This window comes from Aotus nancymaae, unplaced genomic scaffold, assembly GCF_030222135.1.
Source record: "Aotus nancymaae isolate 86718 unplaced genomic scaffold, 86718_ANA_hifiasm-v0.15.2.pri h1tg000067l, whole genome shotgun sequence".
Lineage (NCBI taxonomy): Eukaryota > Metazoa > Chordata > Mammalia > Primates > Aotidae > Aotus > Aotus nancymaae.
The window spans coordinates 36,229,423-36,249,294 of record NW_026988482.1 but is presented as its reverse complement, the minus strand read 5'-3'; the positions used below and the strand labels follow the sequence as shown (position 1 = coordinate 36,249,294).

General features: G+C 40.8%; 1 protein-coding gene and 1 non-coding gene across 3 annotated transcripts in view; both read right to left on the bottom strand.

Annotated features, from left to right (window-relative positions):
- The window catches only part of PTPRG (protein tyrosine phosphatase receptor type G), a 765,140-nt gene that overhangs the window by 559,567 nt on the left and 185,701 nt on the right, over positions 1 to 19,872 (bottom strand). For both annotated transcript variants that reach the window (XM_064367285.1, XM_064367284.1), the window contains exon 2: positions 6,458 to 6,562. In XM_064367285.1, coding sequence (XP_064223355.1) covers positions 6,458 to 6,562 — 105 coding nt within the window. The remainder of the gene's footprint in view (positions 1 to 6,457; positions 6,563 to 19,872) is intronic.
- On the bottom strand, positions 16,185 to 16,291 carry LOC135270899 (U6 spliceosomal RNA). Its single transcript, XR_010339053.1, has one exon. It is a non-coding gene; the product is annotated as a U6 spliceosomal RNA (small nuclear RNA).

The window sequence follows — 19,872 nt, the reverse complement described above, 5'->3', positions numbered from 1 at the left end:
AAATCACCCACTAATTTATCCGAATTTCACAGCAGGACTCCCATTAGTAAATTCCCAAGGACAGACTCTGGCTTGAGTTAATTTATCCATCTATCCACTTGCCCACCTGAAAAAACATGCACCCAATCTGCACAAAACAAGATACACTGGCACACTGCAGGAGAAACAGGGAATTATAAGCAATAATCCTTGTCCTTAAGGATTCTACATTTAGCTGGGGAAATGAGACACACGCCTACACATACATATGCATGTTATAAAACAAGATGTTTCTATGAATAGTGTAGTGAGGTGCCATATAATTAAGAGCCAAATAGGTAATACTCTACTCCAGGTTGGGGGCCAGAAGGTACATACTACAGGTGCCAATATATATTACCTTTAATCCTCAAAGCCATCCTGCCAGGTACACACACTTTTATCTCCATTTTACAGCTGAGCAAGTCGTCAAATCCCAAGATAGTCAGAAAGGACCATGGATGGCCCCTGGCCATGGCAGGAATGCCTCTTACAACAATCCTGCTTCACCTTCACCCATCCCAACGCCACACATGTCTTTTGGGGAATTTTGGTCACTGCATATTTCAATTTTGGATTCCTCTAACAATGAGAGATGGTCCCCTTGTACTGATTCTTAGAAGCTATTTCTACACAGAGGGAACATGAGATAAGACATTATTAAAAATGTGAAAACCAAACAGAATTAAGTTAAAAAAAAAAAAAAAGGCAGAGGAAGGAAAGAAACGACCACCTGTTTTTCTCCAGTCTTTGAGGTGCAAGAGAGAAAACAGCTTTATAAAAATGCCTCTGGCCAGGTGTGGTGGCTCATGCCTGTAATCCCAGCACTTTGGGAGGCTGAGGCGGGCAGATCACCTAAGTTCAGGAGTTCAAAGACCAGCATGGCCAACATGGTGAAACCCTGTCTGTACTAAAAATACACAAATTAGCTGGGAGTGATGACGCACACCTATAATCCCAGCTGCCTGAGAGGTTGAGGCGTGAGAATTGCTCGAACTCAGGAGGCAGAGAGTTGCAGTGAGCCAAGATGGTGCCACTGCAAGATGGCACCACTGCTCTCCAGCCTGGGCAACAGAGCAAGACGCTATCACCAAAAAAAAAATAAAAAGCCTCAAATTTCAACTCGAGGCCAGGCACAGTGGCTTACGCCTGTAATCCCAGCACTTTCGGAGACCGAGGCGGGAGGATCACAAGGTCAAGAGATCAAGATCATCCTGGTCAACATGATGAAACCCAGTCTCCAGTAAAAAAAAATACAAAAAATTAGCTGGGCATGGTGGCACATGCCTGTACTCCCAGCTACTTGGGAGGCTGAGGCAGGAGAATTGCTTGAACCCAGGAGGCAGAGGTTGCAGTGAGCCGAGATCACGCCATTGCACTCCAGCCTGGGTAACAAGAGTGAAACTCCATCTCAAACAAAAAAAAAAAAAAAAAAAAAAATTTCGACCCGAACTTACTCTAGATTTATTTTCCTTTCTCTTTCCTGCACTGATGACCTAGCTAGCATGTGATACTCTTTGTGCAATAATTTTAGAAGTTCTGGGCAAACTCCAAAATTCATGAGCTACCATCACCTCAAGAAACACGGAAATATACTTTAGTTGAGTAAAATTAATAGAAAAGAAATTGTTTTATTATTTCTATTGAGATACTATTAAACTGTGGCATTTTTTCCTGTATAATTCTACATGAAACATATAACTCATTCCCATTTTTGCCTACTATGTTGGTACAAGGAAAAAAAAATACAAAGATATAAAGCAATCATATTATATTGCTATTATTATGTCAACAATAATATCGTACATTTATGTTCCATTTCATACCTTCTATGAGGTTTTCATGAACTCAGATATTATGACCCTCATTTTTTACTAGCAGATGAAATTAAGACCCAGAGAGACAACCCATCTTCCAATGACCACAAGAGAACTCTAATACACATCTCCAGGTTCCTCAATAAATAGGTCTCCATGCTAAAATTACAGGTATTCATTCACAAAGGCATTGTTTGATAGGCCTATATAGGTAAAGCTTAACATTTCAAACATAAATAAGGTGTCTGTATTTTCCAAAGTGACGCAGTGAAATGGAAATAAAGTAAGCTAGTCTTAAAGAGACAAGTAAAAAATTATAATAAAGAACTACTATCATGACAATATCCTAAAAACAAGCTCATGACATCATTCTAAAAGCAAGCTATCCACAGCTGGAAAGCTCATGCCTCTCCTTAGTGACCAAAAGGGAATGCCATGAGAATAACAGGGTCAGCATTGTTTACCAGACCCACTCACACAATAGGAGCGGACACAGTCACCCCAGAACATCCCACACCCACTCATCTCCCTGATCCACTTCCTGCGGCACTGCCCTCTAAACTCATCTTTGGCCAGTAGCGGTAGCTCACACCTGTAATCCCAGCACTTTGGAAGGCCGAGGTGGACGGATCACTTGAGGTCAGGAGTTCGAGACCAGCCTGGCCAACATGGTAAAACCCCATCTCTACCAAAAATACAAAAATTAGCTGGGCGTGGTGGCACATGCCTGTAGTCCCAGCCACTCGAGAGGCTGAGATGACAGAATCTCTTGAACCCTGGAGGCAGAGGTTGCAGTAAGCTGAGATGGCACCGCTGCACTCCATCCTGCAAGGCAGAGCAAGACCTTGTCTCAAAAACAACTAACAACGACAACAAAATAAACTCATCTTTGGCCCTCCCAAGTCCTTTCCAAAAGCAGGATCACAGAAAAACTAAAATGCTATCTAGAAGACATGCTGAGGATATTTCAGCTTAAGGGAAATGCAAGGCAAAAAAAAAAAAAAGAAAGAAAAAAGCTTCCAAATTTCTGAAACAGTTCTGTATGTAAGTCAGACTAACATCTGCTAAAAACCCAGACTATATTACTGTAAGCAGGAGTTGGCAAACATTTTCTTTTCTTTTTTTTTTTTTTTTTTTGCCTTGAGACGGAGTCTTGCTCTGGTCACCCAGGCTGGAGTGCAGTGGCATAATCTCAGCTCACTGCAACCTCCACCTCCCGGGTTCAACTGATTCTCCTGTCTCAGCCTCCTAAGTAGCTAAGATTACAAGCACCTACCACCATGCCTGGCTAATTTTTGTATTTTTAGTAGAGACGGGGTTTCACCATGTTGGCCAGTCTGGTCTCGAACTCCTGCCCTCATGATCCGCCCACCTTGGCCTCCCAAAGAGCTGGGATTATAGGCATGAGCCACCATGTCTAGCCGGCAAACTTTTTTTATAAGAGGCCAGATGGCTATATTCTAGGCTTTTCACTATTACTAGATACTCAATATTCAATTTTACTATATATTCAATATTACTAGAATAGTAATATTCTAGGTCTCTGTCACAACTACTCAGTTCTGCAACTGTAGCACAAACGCAGGCATAGATGATAAGCAACGTGATGGGTGTGCTTGTGTTCCAATAGAATTTATTTTATAAAACACAGCTGCAGTTTGTAGTTTGCTGACCTCTGACTTGAGGATAGTCTGCTTAACCCTCATTCCCAAATCCCAAATAGCCACCCCTTGTGAATTATGGCTGAGAGAATCTAACTTATTCAGCGCTCAGAATTATCCAGTAATCACCCACTGTCAATTGCAACACTGTGAATTCCAAAAACAACAGTAATTGCAGCAAAAGTAATAATAACCGTCTCGAAAATAAGCAATAAGTAATATCAGCTACTTAGTTTATGCCAGAGACTACGTTAACGTTTTCACAAACATCATCTCAGTGAATTCTCATAACAACCCTACGTGGGAAGTGCTGTTAATCATTCCCATGTCACAGTTTTCCAACATCATCAGGATATTAATGAAACTTCACTTTGAACTATGATTTGTCTACATGACTTCAAAATTCATACCCTCACACACTGCATCCCTAAAGCACCCCTGGCATTATTTTAGGAGGACGTAAGACAAATCAGAGAATTCGAGGCCTGAGATTAAAATCTAGACTATTAAACCAGTTTTTCAGGAACGGCCTCCTTCATTTTGTAAATTTAGAAACATTTCCCTCATAAAAAATGAGGCGTTTTTTTTTGTCAGTCCCACTTTTCAAGCAACAATTATATCTAGAGGACTATCCCTGCAGCTAACAGTCCCACATCTCATTGGCTGTGGTTTTAAGATGCTGGTCTGATGCACCCACAGTAACAGGCCTCAACTCTTACTCTTTCCTGGCTTGTCTTACACGTTGGCCAAATGCTAAGGAATGCCTGTGATGAACTCCAAGACTTCTTGACATGAGAACCAATACTGCACCCCTTCAGTATGAGGCAACCACAGATACTGTCGAACTGTCAGGAAGAACTGTTGCAAGCATAAGAACTGTATACCATCAGTTGATACCTGTCACATCCTACTCTTCTTTTACTCTTACTTTTTCCATTATGCCTAACAAATGACTCCATTCATTCTTCCAAACCAGTCCACACCCTTCCAAGCAATTCCTCAAATGACTCTCCTATCTGATTTCTAGGGAAAAAAAATTAACTAGAACAAGGGTTCACCAACTATACAACCTGTGGACCCTATCCAACCAGCCACCTGGTTTTGCACAGCCTGTAAAGCAAGAATAGTTTATATCTCTTTTAATGAATGAAAAAAAATCAAAAGAAGAATATTTCCTGACACATGAAAATTATAAAATTCAAATTCCAGTACTCATAAATAAATTTTTATCAGAGCACAGCCAGTCTCTCCAGAACTGTCAGTGGGTATGTGTACGCTTCAATGGCAGAGTTGGGTAGCTGCAACAAAGATGATTTGGCTTTTGATGTTTACTACCTGGATCTTTTCAGAAAAAAGTGTGCCAACTCTTGAACTATCAACCCTTCTGTTACTGGAGGCAGTACCCAAATTCAGATACAATGCATTCCAGAAATACAAAATGGAGGCTTCTTAAGTCCACCAGAGTTAAAGACCTCCACAATCACTCCATCACAAAGATGGCACCACTTACGGTCATTCTTAACTATGTCACGGGAAAAGTTTAAGGACTTTCATCTCTTTGCTGCCATTTGCAATTGGACATGCTAATGGGATATAACTTCCAATTTCCTGACTAACAGCATTATTATTCTAAATTGATGAACTGTAAATAGCAGGCCACTTTGTGCCTCCTCCTGACTGATGTCAGAGCCACAGAGTACAAAATGATACATTTTCTTTGGGTTTCTTGGCAAGATGTTACATATACGTCATTCTGGCTTTCATCTCCCAATTTCCTTCATTTATCAGAAATGGTGACAAAAAGCCTCTAATTAGATAATTCTAATCACAAGGTATCTGGTGTGATGGAAGACTTCAGAATCACTATCTGTTCACTGCAAAACAAAACAGATAGGCTATTCTCCCCGCAGGGCAGGAGATTTATCAATAGACAAAAGGATGCAAAAAGCCAATAGATAAGGTGTAATTAAAGATCAGACCTATACATTTTATACTGACATAAATTTAACAGAATTTGCTGGGAGAAATTCAGGATTTAAACCCAAGCATCATTATGAAAAGAATACTTTCAGTTCTAGATGCAAAAACATTGCATAATACATAGATTTATTATTAAGACTAATACTCTGTGCCTCCAAGCTCTTTCATACAAGGAATTTGAATTATTCAGTGCCAAAGTAATTTCCAAAGTGGTCTATCTTACTCAAGCATTCCTCCTTAATTAGCTTTAATACATTTTCCATATATTTTTGAGCATCAAAAAGCTGTTTTAGAAATAACAATCCACCTCTCATATTTTGGAAGTTGTGAGAAGCCTAATCCAGAAAGGTCTGTACCTAGTTTTAGGTCTTCATTTTCATCCCCTTAAAATGTAAGAAAATTATTTCCAAAGTAATATTCAACATAGTTAGAACAATGCTCTCTCCCTTCACTAGCTCAAAGGGTAAAAGTAAAAATAAAAATGAAAAGAACTGCAGATTACCATTGAGTAGACGGCTAAAATACATTTAAATAACAAGACGTGATTTAAAAATAAAGTTGCATTTCTTGGCTTAGAGCCTAATAGAGCATTCTGATATCTGATGTTCCTAATGTTTAGCAGACATTTAGCAGCTCAAGACTAGCCATATATTTTCTGCTCTCTGAAATCACAGCCACTGAAAAGACAGAAAAGACTACGTCTTTCAGAAAATTACAAGTTTGGCACAATAACTCATTAACAGCAGAGTTCAGAAATAAATGCAAATTGAGGGGAAAACAGGTCGAGCAAACAGGTGGTAGAGATAAATTAAGGTACTTACAACCTTGAGGGAAAACAGGCTCCGATATTTCAACTTTTAGTGAACTACGAAAGGTTTGAGCAAACAGAACTCAGGCATAAAAGTGATTGAAAGTGTGCTTTCAAGTGACTTGAATGGGATGTTAACTGGCCTGTGTGATCGCCATCAGAACTGGACTTACCAGAGTAGGCCCAGTACGGGTCGCCTGAAGCCTTGCGCCTGCGGATCTGCACTGCGCTGGCGTGTCTATTCTCGTGCAGGGCTCCAACGTAGCCTTCTGTCAGCGCTGCAAGAGAGGGAGACCCGCAATGAGACAAAGGCAGCACCCCACTGGACACAGAAAGGGTGTGAAAAGAATTGGGCGACTTCATAGAATCGTAGTCCTTGGGGATGACTGACTAGAACCAGCTTACTTTACAAAAATACAAAACTATAGGAAAGTCCAGAGAAATTATTATTAGAAGTAATCATTGACGAGGAACCTTCACTTTGTGCCAAGAAATGTGGCCCACTAAGCACTTTACATACATTATCCTATTTGATCTACAAAACATCACCAAGCTATACAAACAGTGATCCCAATAACGGGGCCCTTTTATGGATAAGCAAACTGAAGCTTCAACAACTGAAAGATCTTTAACTTGATCAAGGTCATACATACAACTAACTCGTAGACTTCGGGTCCAACTGCATGTATAAGATTATGACCTATGTGTAAAGACCCTCTGGCCCCATTTGATCTTTACAGAGCCAGGGTCATTCTATCTCTTTCACAGATGGAGGAACTAAGGATCAGAGACACAAAGTAACTGGTCCCAGGTCACACAGTAGGTATGCAGTAGATGAGAAAACCACACTTAAGCATCCCTGCATCAATGCCAGGGCTTCCACCACCCAAACACAGCACAATCTGAAACCTAGGAGGCTCTTGTGATTAGTACCAGTCTTCCATATCCTTCCCACCACCAACAGTCACCTGTAGTGCCCGAAGATACGAAACAAGAAAGCTTCCAAAGCCCACAATGCCCAGAAAAGAAACTGTGATTCGTGATATTGATTTGAAATCTCAAAATTAGTTCAGCCCACCAAGCGAAAACAAAAACACTCCTCTCACCCATTACGGAGAGCTTCCATTCCCCCGCTACAGCATTCACAGCCCTCTCCTCCCAGCTACCTCATGGATGCGGATTTCTTTTGCTGGGAGCCCACACCTGAAAACACTGACGTGTAAGAAGACAAATATCACAGGTGCCCAAAATCGAAAGTGTAATGGAATTATACGCAAACAATATACCCCAGCTGAATATGACAATGTTTAAATGCATCAAAACAAAAGCAAGCGTGCTTTTAAAGAAAAAAAAAAACTAAGCCATACGTATTGAATATATGGCTTCCCAAAATTTTCAGAAAAACACAACACATTCTGTATTCCAAACTAGCCAGTGGAATAATATCACTAAGACGGCATTAGCCTTTTTAACAATGTGAGAGTCACCAAGAAAAATGAGAAACCTGTAAAGTACTTTATGCTTATACTTCAGTTAAAAGGACTAGCAGCTGGGTGCTGTGGCTCACACCTGTAATCCCAGCACTTTGGGAGGCTGAGGCGGGTGGATTACCTAAGGTCAGGAGTTCAAGGCCAGCCTGGCCAATATGGTGACACTCTATCTCTCCTAAAAATACGAAAATTAGCCGGGCGTGGTGGTGGGCGCCTATAATCCCAGCTACTCGAGAGGCTAAGGTAGGAGAATTGTTTGAACCCAGGAGGCAGAGGTTGCAGTGAGCCGAGATCACTCCATTGCACTCCAGCCCGGGCAACAACAGTGAAACTCCATCTCAAAAAAAAAAAAAGACTAGCATTAAAAGATGTAATGCAAGATAAAAGGTATTCCACAGACGTGAGCCCTTTAGAGGGAAATGAGAATCCTATAAATTCTAAACACACATCTAAAAAGTAAACCTGATGTCATTTATGTCTGCTCATTGGTCCTCAGTGAAAATTCATGTCAAAATTCTCTACTCATTTTTCAAATACAAGGAAGATTTAGGTGCCTTCTATCCAATCCATTTTACAAATAATTATTCTCCATTAATCTTTCCTCTTTCCATTAAAACAGTGAGTAAAACAGTGTCTTGACTATGTTAGTAATAAATGTGGCTTCCATTAGGGTATGTGATTGAGCCTCAATTTCCTTGACTATAAAATGGACTTAAAAATATCAGCCTCCTAGGATTGTTATAAAAACAAAACAAGTTATGGTGAGCAGAGCACCTAATTCAGCATTAGGCGTATACTGCTTCTATTTTTGTTTTTTTGAGACAGGGTCTTGGTCTGTTGCCCCGGCTGGAGAGTGCAGTAGCAAGATCATGGTTCACTGCAGACTTTACTCCCAGGCTCAAACAATCCTCCCAGCTTAGCCTCTTGAGTAGCTAGGACCATAGGCGCACGCCACCATGCTCAGCTGATTTTTTTTATTTTTGTAGAGACAGGGTCTCCCTATGTTGCCCAGGCTGCTCTCAAACTCCTGGGCTCATGCAATCCTCTCACCTGGGGTCCTTCCAAAGTGTTGGGATGGCAGGCATGAGCCACTGCACCCAACCCTAAGCCCTAGTGCTTTTTAAATGCCTGACAACATAGTGGAAATTTGCTGTAGAGGATCTATTTTGTAATAATCATATCCCCACTCCACCTAGCTGTGTGTCACGGATTGGACAGCTAACTCCTGTCACCACCATCACTGTTAGCTCTAGGGGTGGGCCTTGTTTGGTTTAAGCCAGTCAATCACTTTCAACCATTCTCCTGGCCCCAGTGACGTAGTCAGGTATAGGCACACTGGCCAATCAGAGAGATTCTTTTTTCCTGGAGGTAATAGACAAGGTGGAAGCCTCAGAGGGGTGGCTGAGGACCTACTAAGGGATCAACGGAGGACCTTAAAAATAAAACCAAGCCAGGGGGCCCAAAATTGATAAATCGATTCTGTGGACAAAATTTAAACCCTGCCAGCCTGGGAAACATGGCGAAACCCTGTCTGAACAAAAAATACAAAAATGAGGGTGTGTGGTGGCACACATCTACAGTCCTGGCTACTTGGCTGGCTGAGGTGGGACGATAGCGTGAGGCTGGGAGGCTCAAGTAAGCGGTGATTACGCCAAACTGCTCCAGCCTGGGCAACAGAGCGAGACCCTGTCTCAAAAATTAATAAATAAAGTTAAATAAAGTAACTAAAATAAAATATTTAAACCCTGGACAAAGCTGATTTGAAGCTAGCCCTCTCCGAGGGTCTGTAGTTACAGGGAACCAGTTCTACCCGCTAAAGGACATTTTTCTCTCTCTTGTACAAAAGAGATCCTCAAACGACACCCATGGTGTGTTTTAAACCATCACTTGAACTCTTGGTCATCAATTTCTCCATCCAGAAAAGGCCAATGTTATACTAGAGTTCTGACTCTTAACCCTGGGCTACTTTAAAACCAACCAACCCTATGCTTGGACTTCACCCCAGACACACATATACATCACACCGTGGTATAAGGAATTGGAGCTGAGCAGCAGGACTGCTTGTCTAAAGGTAATTCACTTAAGACAGAAGTAAAAGGTATGTCTGCTACATACGACCACTGACAAAAGGAAAGAGGGGACAGGGCCATCCCAAGGAAAGTGGGTTAATCTTGCCTTCCTCACACTACCCAAAGTATTAAGGTACAGTGTTGGTTATCCACAGCAAGGTTAGAATGGGCAGGAAAACTGGCTTCTAAAGGGCATGCTGCACGGCATATGAAGGGCTCTAAACTCCCTGGAAATAGGACACAAGCATATTCCTGAACTACTACTGTCAACCTACCACCCACAATGGAGGTCAGCACATGGTATGTGTTCATAAACAGTGAGGGAATGGCAGCCGGGCACGGTGGCTCACGCCTGTAATCCCAGCACTTTGGGCTAGGCTGAGGCACACAGATCACAAGGTCAGGAAATCAAGACCATCCTGGCCAACATGGTGAAACCTCATCGATACCAAAAATACAAAAATTAACCAGGCATGGTGGTGCATACCTGTATTCTGAGCTACTTGGGAGGCTGAGGCAGGAGAATTGCTTGAACCTGGAGGCGGAGGTTGCAGTGAGCTGAGACCGTGCCACTGCACTCCAGCCTGGCAACAGGGCAAGACTCCACCTCAAAAAAAAAAAAAAAGCAGAGAGGGAATGAACGAATGAACACATGAATGATTAAAAAGCTGATGGTTTCTGCATTCTGGAGGGTAGTGACGGTAAGAGCATGTGTGTATATCTGTGGATGTTATGTGAGTGTTTACATAAGCCATAGGCAAAACCACCACCCAGAACCTCACTGACTCTCTCTAGCCACTCCCACCTATCGGAAACAGCAAGTGCTTAATACATGAAGCAGGAAGGAAGTGGCCCCGAGTGACCAATAAGCAATTATTTAGGGAAGCAACTGTTGAGAAATGCACAGGGCAAGACTTTTAACACTGGCACCAGATTTTATTTTTTTAATAGATAAACTACTCATTAAAGGTGACTATATTTTATTCCATCTATGTCAATCACGTGTGACTTCTCCCTCTTCCCTATCTGTAAGAGCATTATCAAGTAAAGTCATGCACCACGTGATAAAATTTTGGTCAATGAAAAACTGCATCTATGACGCTGGTCCCTTAAGATTTTTTTTTTTTTTTGAGACAGAATCGCGCTCTGTCACCAGGTGCCAGGCTAGAGTGCAGTGGCGTGATCTTGGCTCACTGCAACCTCCGTCTCCCGGGTTCAAGCAATTCTCCTGCCTCAGCCTCCCAAGTAGCTGGGACTACCGGCACGCACCACCTTGTCCAGCTAATTTTTGTATTTTAATACAGACAGGGTTTCACCATATTGGCCAGGATGGTCTCGATCTCTTGACCTAGTGATCCGCCCGCCTTGGCCTCCCAAAGTGCTGGGATTACAGGCATGAGCCACAGTACCCGGCCCCATAAGATTATAATAAGATCTTTTTACTGTACCTTTTATGTGTTCCAATATGTTTAGATACACAGATACTTACCATTGTGCTACAATTACCTACAGTATCCGGGACAGTAACAACTTGTACAGAATTGTAGCCTAGCAGCATTAGGCTACACCATACATACGGCCTAGGTGTGTAGTGGGCTATTCCATCTGGGTTTGCTAAGTACACTCTATGATGTTTGCACAACAAAAGGGTCTAAGACTAATTATCATTATTACTGGCACTCCCATAATTTAAAATATGACATTTTAAGTCCCCTCCTCAAATGCATTTTAATCGATGATGAGGTGATTTTTTTAAAAAACCAACTTTTAAAACTACTATTTGAATAGCAGTCAAAAAAAATTTATATAGAGTATATTAAGCAACTTAATATTTTATTGGCAAGGAGCAGTGATTTGCAAATAGAAACAGTCTGTGGTTCCCAAGTAAAGCTACAGAGTCAGCACACCAAAATTCAATCAATTTTAATACTCTTTCTACTCTTCTAAGCTCAAACAGGCAACCAAAGGCAGCGTGGCAGTGATATGGTATGGCTATGAATCATGCTATTGATTTTCAATATCTTCTGTGCAGAAAATTAAATTATGCAAATGAATGCCTTTACGGATCCTCACCTTAATGTGAAATTACATACTCGCTTACGTCAGCAACTTAATTACACAATTAAAAACAGAGCATGCTTATGAAAATATGTAGTTTCACTCTTCAGAATAGACATTAAGTGTAAATCTGCCTATGGTTATCACGTGAATAACAAGAGGGAGGACATGGTGTTATGTAAACATACAGTCTACCAAGTGCTACAGCACCAAACCGACTACGGTTTATGGAGGGGAAGTCGTTTTTCAGTGAAAAGCTTAGGAGGACTTTTTTTGTGTGTGTGGAACAGAGCCTCGCCCTGTCCCTCAGGCCGGAGTGCAATGGCAAAATCTTGGCTCACTGCAACCTCTGCCTCCCAAATTCAAGTGATTGTCCTGCCTCAGCCTCTGGAGTAGCTAGGATTATAGGCGCCCACCATCACGCCTGGCTAATTTTTTGCATCTTTAGTAGAGACGGGGTTTCACCCTGTTGGCCAGGCTGCTCTCAAACTCCTGACCTTGTGTGATCCGCCTGCCTCAGCCTCCCAAAGTGCTGAGATTACAGGCGTGAGCCACCATGCCCAGGAGGATTTTTGGCTGTATTACAGCCCAGAGAGAAATTGGAATATCACTTACATAAGACAGGGCAGTCCAGCAGTATATGCTGTACATTGCTGCATGCTTCTCCTCAAAGAGGTCATCTCTAGTGCCATTTTAACCAACACACACACAAACACATACACACTCACACCCATGGCCTGACACACCTCGGCATCAGGAATATCAAATGTAAGTAGTCTGGATAGTGTAATAATGAAACGGGTTAAGTAAAGAAGAATACAGTGACTCTCATCATACGGGAAAATTTGAGTCTCCCACTTTTGACAAGATAAAAGTGGAGATTTCAAAACCAGTAGTATTAACTAGCCAATGATGCTTACGTCTCACTCAGCAGGAGGAATCTTAAGTCAAGTTGGTTGCTAGGCAGAGAGCTAAATGAGTGACAGGTATTTTCATCAGGGAGTTTCCACAAACTCCATCCCTTCTCAGAACTTCTACTGAGCCTACCTCATTTCCAGCCTGAAGCAAAAAAAAGATAAAAATGTTTCCAGACCCAAAGGCCTAATTTCTTCCTATAAAAATATCCTAAGAGTCACCTACTACTGAAGATATCAATGCAACTGTTTCCTATGTGCATTATTTAATTTCCCAGAGCCACCGGACATAGTTTATAAAAATAAATGTTTTTATTCTGAGAATAAAAAAGCAGATGTGTATCCCATCTGCCCTAACTGTGTGTCTTCAGGAGGATTCTGTGTAATCCTTACTCTCAGTATTTCACAGAAATATTGACTTGTGGGGAAAAAAAGACGAGCAAGCTGTGTTAACTCTTCTGTGTTAATTTGCAGGCTAAACATTTTTTATACAAAGAGCCCGGCTCCTCTTAATACCACATTAAACAGCATTCTTGACATAGATTTCTTTCTTTCTTTTTGTTTTTTTGAGACAGAGTTTCACTCTTGTTGCCCAGGCTGGAGTGCAATGGCGTGATCTTGGCTCACTGCAATCTCCACCTCCCGGGTTCAAGCCATTCTCCTGCCTCAGCCTCCCAAGTAGCTGGTGCCCACCACCACGCCCGGCTAATTTTTGTAATTTTAGTTGAAATGGAGTTTCACCATGTTGGTCAGGCTGATCTCGAAATTCTGACCTCATGATCCATCTGCCTTGGCCTCCCAAAGTGTTGGGATTACAGGCGTGAGCCAAGGAGCCCAGCCTAGATGTCTCAAGTTTTACTCTCAGATGAAAGGGTCACTGAATCTATATTGCATATGAATAAATGTTGTTACATAATATATCAACAGAGAATATTTTTTGTATAAGATTGCAAATGCATGATTGAAATTAGAGTACAAGGAATGTCTTACGTTTTTAAACAAAGGTGGTCTATTTGCATATGCATTTGTATATATGAATGTGAATCAAAATCGGAGGTGTCCACCAAGAGAGGAAGATACATGGCCACAAAGGATTCCAAAATAACCCTGGCATTCATCCACAACACTGGTTTATCTTTTTCCTTTTCTTTTTTTTTTTTTTTTCTGAGACGGACTCTCGCTCTATTGCCCAGGCTGGAGTGCAGTGGCGTGATCTCAGCTCACTGCAACCTCTGTCTCCCGGGTTCAAGCAATTTCCTGCCTGAGCCTCCCGAGTAGCTGGTACTACAGGTACATGCCACCATACCTAGCTAATTTTTGTATTTATAGTAGATACAGGGTTTCACCATCTTGGCCAGGAAGGTCTTAAACTCCTGATCTCGTGACTCACCCGCCTCAGCTTCCCAAAGTGCTGGGATTGCCTGCCACCATGCCCAGCTAATTTTGTATTTTTAGTAGAAACAGGGTTTCACCATCTTGGCCAGGCTGGTCTTGAACTCCTGACCTTGTGATCCACCCACCTCAGCCTCCTAAAGTGCTGGGATTATAGGTGTGAGCCACTGCGCCTGGTCTGGTTCATCTTACTGTATTGAACCAGCCATGCCCAGCTGACCTCTGCTATGTCATTATCTCCTACAGGGAAAAGTGATTCTGTGACAAAGGTTATGCAAAGTGAAAGCAGAGTAAGTCTGTGATGAGAACATCTCAAAGTCCCATTTACAATATGCTGCACATTCTGTAATCAAAGCAAAACAGTATAGTAACACATAAGGGTATTTCTCCTTAACTGTATGTCCAATTCTAGGTCATTCCAAAGGACTTAGAAGCCTGGGGGAATAGGTCAGTTTCCATCTAAAATTGAAAACATAAGAACAAAGAAATTCTGGTTCTCCAGTGCCAAAATGAAAATTACTTAGGGTGACGGATGGATGGCTCTCATACACGGAGTCCTAGTTCTTCTGCCAGAGTTACTGCCAAAAAATGAGCCCACTTAAAATAAGCAACAGGCACTCACATTTCCAAATCCAGAACACAGATATCCAGAATGGCACACAAGCAGTTAAGCAGGCTCTATCTATTAAAACAGCACATACAACAAACAAATTAAAGATCCCTCCAGGATGGTGAAATCTCCATCGAGCACAATTTTCTCTAAATTTTAAAGAGCTTTAAGAACACTAAATCCCACACAATAGTCTAAAATGAATAAATCCTTATCTTTTTTTGTACCTACAATGGGTGAAAGTATCAAATTACAGTTAAAAGTAATTAAATATTCTGATCAGCCGCTCATTTTCTTTGTGCCTGTATTTCATTCAATTGTAGTAGGATGTGCTCGGTGAGTGTCCCACAAAGTAGAATCAAAAAGTGTGTTCCTTTGTAACTACTGCATTGCAAATGATCCTTCTACTTGTTTGTGATACTAAGCTAACCTCAAACACAATAGATTATATTTCAGTAGATTACCTATTTTATCATATTCAAATATACTTACTGTCTCAAAGAAAAATTTTATTTTCATCATCTTACAGGAATAAAGAGACCTAATATAGAGCCATGATTTTTTTAAGTGAAATAAATTACTAAAACTCAGAGGCAATTCAAGGGAAAGAGGAATCACACAGTAATCTTGTATCCTAGAGGAAAAATGAAACAGAAAACAGTATTGTAAAAATGAGCTAAGCCAGGCAGAGAACAAAATACTGAATTCTCTATTATTTTACTCTAAAATAATGCCAGTTACAAAGGGCAGAATCTATTTAAAAAAAAAAACAACTGAGGGCTAAAAGGGACAAACCATTAGAGTCATTCCTCTGTCATTAACTCTGTCACAGTTTTAAAACTTCAGAAATTAAAAAGTACACACTTTCCAATAGATCTCACACAAGATACACTTGTAAAACTGATTTATAATGGAGTTCATTATATGTTTGTGATGAAAATCTGAAAAATACCAGGTTCACTTTTTCTCAGAGGCATCTTCCTAAAAAAAAAAATTGGGCTCACGGCTTCAAATACCAGACAGAAATAAAACGACCACTCTTTCAGACCATTTTAATACTGTTTGATTATCAGGGAATCAAGTCTCTTGAATCTATAATACCAGGAAAATGAAGATTAGTGATGGACAGTGCTGTGGTAGTATCAAATGCCACAGACCTGTACTTTCCATTTTACAGTTGTGGCATCTATTTAAATCTTTAATGTCCAACAAAAATGGCAAACAGCGGAGAGACTGCATGCTGGTGGCCACCATGATGAAAGCAGTCACCCATCTGAACTTTTGTTTCACTCACTGTAGTTGCCAATGTGGAAAACCCCAGGAGAGAACACCAATATCTGTATTTTCTTTGTCTTTTTTTTTTTTAATTTTTTATGGAACGCTTCACAAATTTGCGTATCATCCTTGCACAGGGGCCATGCTAATCTTCTCTGTATCGTTCCGATTTTAGTATATATGCTGCTGAAGCGAGCACCAATATCTGTATTTTCATACAGATAGTTTGGAATATGAGCTGGGTCATATTCCCAAATGGCAACAATATGCTATATGAATAGAAAGTAGTTCTTTAGAGAAGAGTCATGAATATCTATATATGGTTGTTGTTTTTTTTCTGGACACAGAGTCTTGCTCTGTCACCCAGGCTGGAGTGCAGTGGCATGATCTCAGCTCACTGCAACCTCCACCTCCCAAGTTCAAGCAATTCCCTGCCTCAGCCTCCCAACTACGTGGTACTATAGGTACATGCCACCATATCTGGCTAATTTTTGTATTTTTAGTAGATACAGGGTTTCACCATTTTGGCCAGGAAGGTCTTAAACTCCTGACCTCGTGACTCACCCACCTCAGCTTCCCAAAGTGCTGGGATTACAGGCATGAGCCACTGTGCCCGGCCTTCTATATGTCTTAAAGAGTTCCTAAGGCCATCAGCATTTGCACCCATGGCCTGGCCCAATCGTAAGTTATTTACTAAGTCAAGTCAATTATTGCTTATGAGGAAGGCATTATTAAAATTAATATCAATATACAGGCTCATGTCATTCTTCCAATAGTCCTGTACTTAGGTAAAATTATTCTGAAAAGGTATGTTACTTACACAAGAACACATAGGTCTGAACCAGATATTACTCTCAATCCTGTATAACTGACTCTACACTACAACTATTCTTCACAAAGTTGAATTTTAGGCATCATAAAAATATCCGTGAGTTAATATGAATAGCTACTCCACTTGCTCAAAGGTAAATAAACATCACTAAGTGAAAAATTTCTACCTGAGCCTCATAAAACTAAAAATGTAACGATTCCAAAAGAAAGAAGTTGTCTAGGTTAGTCTTTCCACCACTCCTGGCAATTGTCTAAGATAAAATCTTGTTCTCAATATTATTCACAGGAAAATGTAGAGTGATTTTTCTAAATTCCAATTACAACTATACAACCTTGGTTATTATCTATAAATAAGTTACTTTCATGCCAAGCAGAAATATGTATCAAAGTGAGCACAACCAGTAACAGATTTCTTTGTTCTTTCTCTACTCCCACTGCTTCACTGGATTAGCCTTAAAAACAACTTTTTTTTAAATAGGCGAAGCACCTGTAATCCCATCACTTTGGATGGCCAAGGCGGGAGGATCACTTGAGCCCAGGAATTTGTGATCAGACCAGGCAACAAAACAAGACCCCCATCTCTACCAAAATAATAATAATAATAATAATTAGCCAGGCGAAGTGGTTCCAGCTATTTAGGAGGCTGAGGTGGGAGAATCACTTGTGCCAAGGAGTCTGAGGTTGCCGTGAGCCGTGATGGCACCACTGAACTCCAGCCTGGGCAACAGAGCAAGAGCTTGTCTCAAAAATAAAATAAAAATGAAGAAGCAAACATGAAGTTACAATTTGAGTTAAGGAAGCAAATAAGAAAGTGACACATTGATTAATAAATTATCTTGACTCATATTTTCTTTTGTTTAAAATGTGTAACTGTGACTAACATATTTTTACCCTTGAGAAATAAGCTTCATAACATAGGCCTTGCAATAGTTAAATCATTTATACATACATACTCCATGTGAAATATTGAATGAAATAGGTACTTTTTAAATAGAAATGGACAAAGAAGCCCTATTTAAATGTTGTTGGGTACCCATTTGAAAACTTCAGCATATCCCCCACCTCTTGCAAAATGTGCCAGCAGCAAGCAGGTGATTAATAATTCCAGAACTTGGAGATGAATAAGCTTCACAGTAACAAAAATATCTACCAAGATCATCCCCAAACATGGTAGATGGTAGAAAACACCCTGAATGCACAAGTTCTAGGCCCTGTGTCTGGGGGTCAAATACAGGGGACACTCCAATCATGACACCCCTTTGCTCAAAACACCATATCACAATGGGGGTATACCTGATTCCAAAACTGTCTCCCGAGTAAACCCAGAGACCTCTGACTTGTAGGGTCAGGTTTAAGAAACCATTTGAATCCTGTCTGGTCAGCTACTCAACAGCCCATCACTGTCTGTCTATTCTATTCCCCGAGCTTTGTGCTTCTGGTCAGCAAACTACCCACTCCACCTCCAACACTCACCATCTGCTTATGCAGCTCCTAACTCCTTCTGATCAAAGATAATTTCTAGGGAGTTTGGTAAGATTTAGGCAAGTTTTCATGGTCTCTCCATGGCAGGATGCCACCATGGCATTCAATGGTGTATACTCTACACCGTTTCTGCCCTCTTGGAGCTTCCAGTCCATGAGGAGGGCAATCAATAAATACATAAAGCAAAAGTTGTATACATGGTTGAACAACATGAAAATGAAGTGAAACGAACATGATACAGCCACAGAGAATACAAGTGGGGAAAGGATGTAGTTAGAGATAGGAGGCGGGGAAAGAAACATCATTTGGAGAAAGGAAATTCTTTTTAGTTGAAGGCGTTCACAGGGAGAGATGATAAGGTTCAAAGATAGGGGAACAGCACACAGCACACACACGAGGATGCTGTGGCAGCAAAAAGGGTGGCATGAGGAGGCCTGCCTGGTAAATATTGATGAGCTGGTGTCGGGGAGAAGTGGGAGACTGAGGATTCACGAAGTCAGGATCCTTCAGGACCATAAAGGAACTTGGGAAGGCAATGAAGGACCAACGTGGCAGTCAATATGGTCTGATATATGCTTTCCTTTAAAGCAGCATTATTGAGATATAATGGATTTTAGTATAATTACAGAGTGGATAACCATTACCATAATCTAATTTTAGAACATTTTTACCAATATATGCTTTGTAAAAATGACTCTGCTGGGCAGGGAACAGATTGGAGAGAGGAGGGCAAGAGCAGAAAGCAGTGGCTCCTCTCCGGATCCCCAGGGTGAGTCAAGACGAATCATCGTTAAGTGTGTACTTGCACCTGTGCACAGGGGGCTGGGGTGGGGGTGCTCCTGGAAGCAACAGTTTGGAAAGGAAAACACATATTCAACTCATATATTTATATTCACTTGGCCAAATACCTACTGAACGTGCTTTTAGATTTCTTTTGATATTATTTTTACAAACTTCACCTTTGCCCTTCTTCATCTGACTTAGGATTGGTCACAAAATGAACTGCTTATACAGAATCAATGGGGAAAAAAAGGTATGAGAATCAAGTCAAATGCAAGCATTCACAAAGCAAATGAGGAAAAGAAAGAAGGAAAGAATACACGTTATTACTAAATTTCCCCTTAGCTATATAGTACATAAAACCACACCCTTGATATCATACAAGAAAATAAACGTCCTGCTTGTATGATACTTATAGAGGTACAGAAGCCTCTAATATGGACTTCAGAGGAACCTTATGTTGGTGATGATTAAGAAAAAAATTATCCTTGTTTTAACATGTATGTGATCATGGCCTCAACTTCAATTCTGCCTCCGAAAACAATTCTAAAAAGAACTATTCCATAAGTCGGTGTGAGCAAATCTAAGTAAAGGCTAATTAATAAATTAAATCTATGTTAAGTTGTGTCTGCACAGTGAGAAAGATTTTGTCTTTAGCACCTGTTCAGGATGGCTCTATAACCATGC